This window comes from Ammodytes marinus (assembly GCF_949987685.1).
Source record: "Ammodytes marinus genome assembly, contig: scaffold_222, whole genome shotgun sequence".
NCBI classification, from domain to species: Eukaryota; Metazoa; Chordata; class Actinopteri; order Uranoscopiformes; family Ammodytidae; genus Ammodytes; species Ammodytes marinus.
In genome coordinates, this window is record NW_027648429.1 from 65,001 (window position 1) to 65,729 (window position 729).

The 729-nt window shown below is 42.0% G+C and overlaps 1 protein-coding gene across 1 annotated transcript in view; it reads right to left on the reverse strand.

The window, feature by feature from the left end:
* LOC307270569 (unconventional myosin-VI-like) overlaps positions 1-324 on the reverse strand; it is a gene marked incomplete at both ends in the record, with an annotated part of 62,942 nt that extends 62,618 nt beyond the window's left edge. Inside the window, one exon of the mRNA XM_080054452.1 lies at positions 244-324. Coding sequence (XP_079910578.1) covers positions 244-324 — 81 coding nt within the window. The remainder of the gene's footprint in view (positions 1-243) is intronic.
* Positions 325-729: the final 405 nt, after the last annotated feature.

Below are 729 nucleotides of genomic sequence, written 5' to 3' on the forward strand. Positions count from 1 at the left end.
GCCAGAGCCTTTAAGAACAGTTCAGGCCCTGAAGTAGACCGGGTTAGAATCCAGCCCGGGTCGTTCTCTGCATGTCATTCCCCTGTCTGTCTGTCTGTCTGTCTGTCTGTCTGTCTGTCTGTCTGTCTGTCTGTCTGTCCTCTTTACAGCAGACCCGGGTTAGAATCCAGCCCGGGTCAGAGGGTACAAAGAGAGGGGGGCTCGTGGTGCAGTGGTTAGAAAATGATGAAATATATTGCTTACCTCCGGGCTTTTGCGGTTCTGAGGGATTTGTTTGTCTGTGTCTTTGGAGGCAAAGAAGCGAGTGCAGCCTCTGTTCAGGTACTGCAACACACAAGGAGAGACGGGGGAAAATATTAGAAAAACCTACAGTAGAAATGGTTAATCAACAATACAACATCGTCAACAAGGAGAAGCAGCTTTTAGTTTTTATGCACCAAAAATCTGGAACAAACTCCCAGAGAACTTGAGGTCTGCTACAACTCTCAGCTCTTTTAAATCAAATCTGAAGACTTTTCTGTTTCCATTTTAACCTGCGATTTTTATTTTATTTGCTTCTTTTATTTGCTTTTAAATGTCTTCTAATGTGTTTTATGTATTTTAATCTTGCCTCTGTAAAGCACTTTGAATGGCCTTGTGTCTGAATTGTGCTATAGAAATAAACTTGCCTTGCCTTGTAAACATTCATGAGAGAGGACTGATATTTCACAGTTGGAATAGAAAAAATAT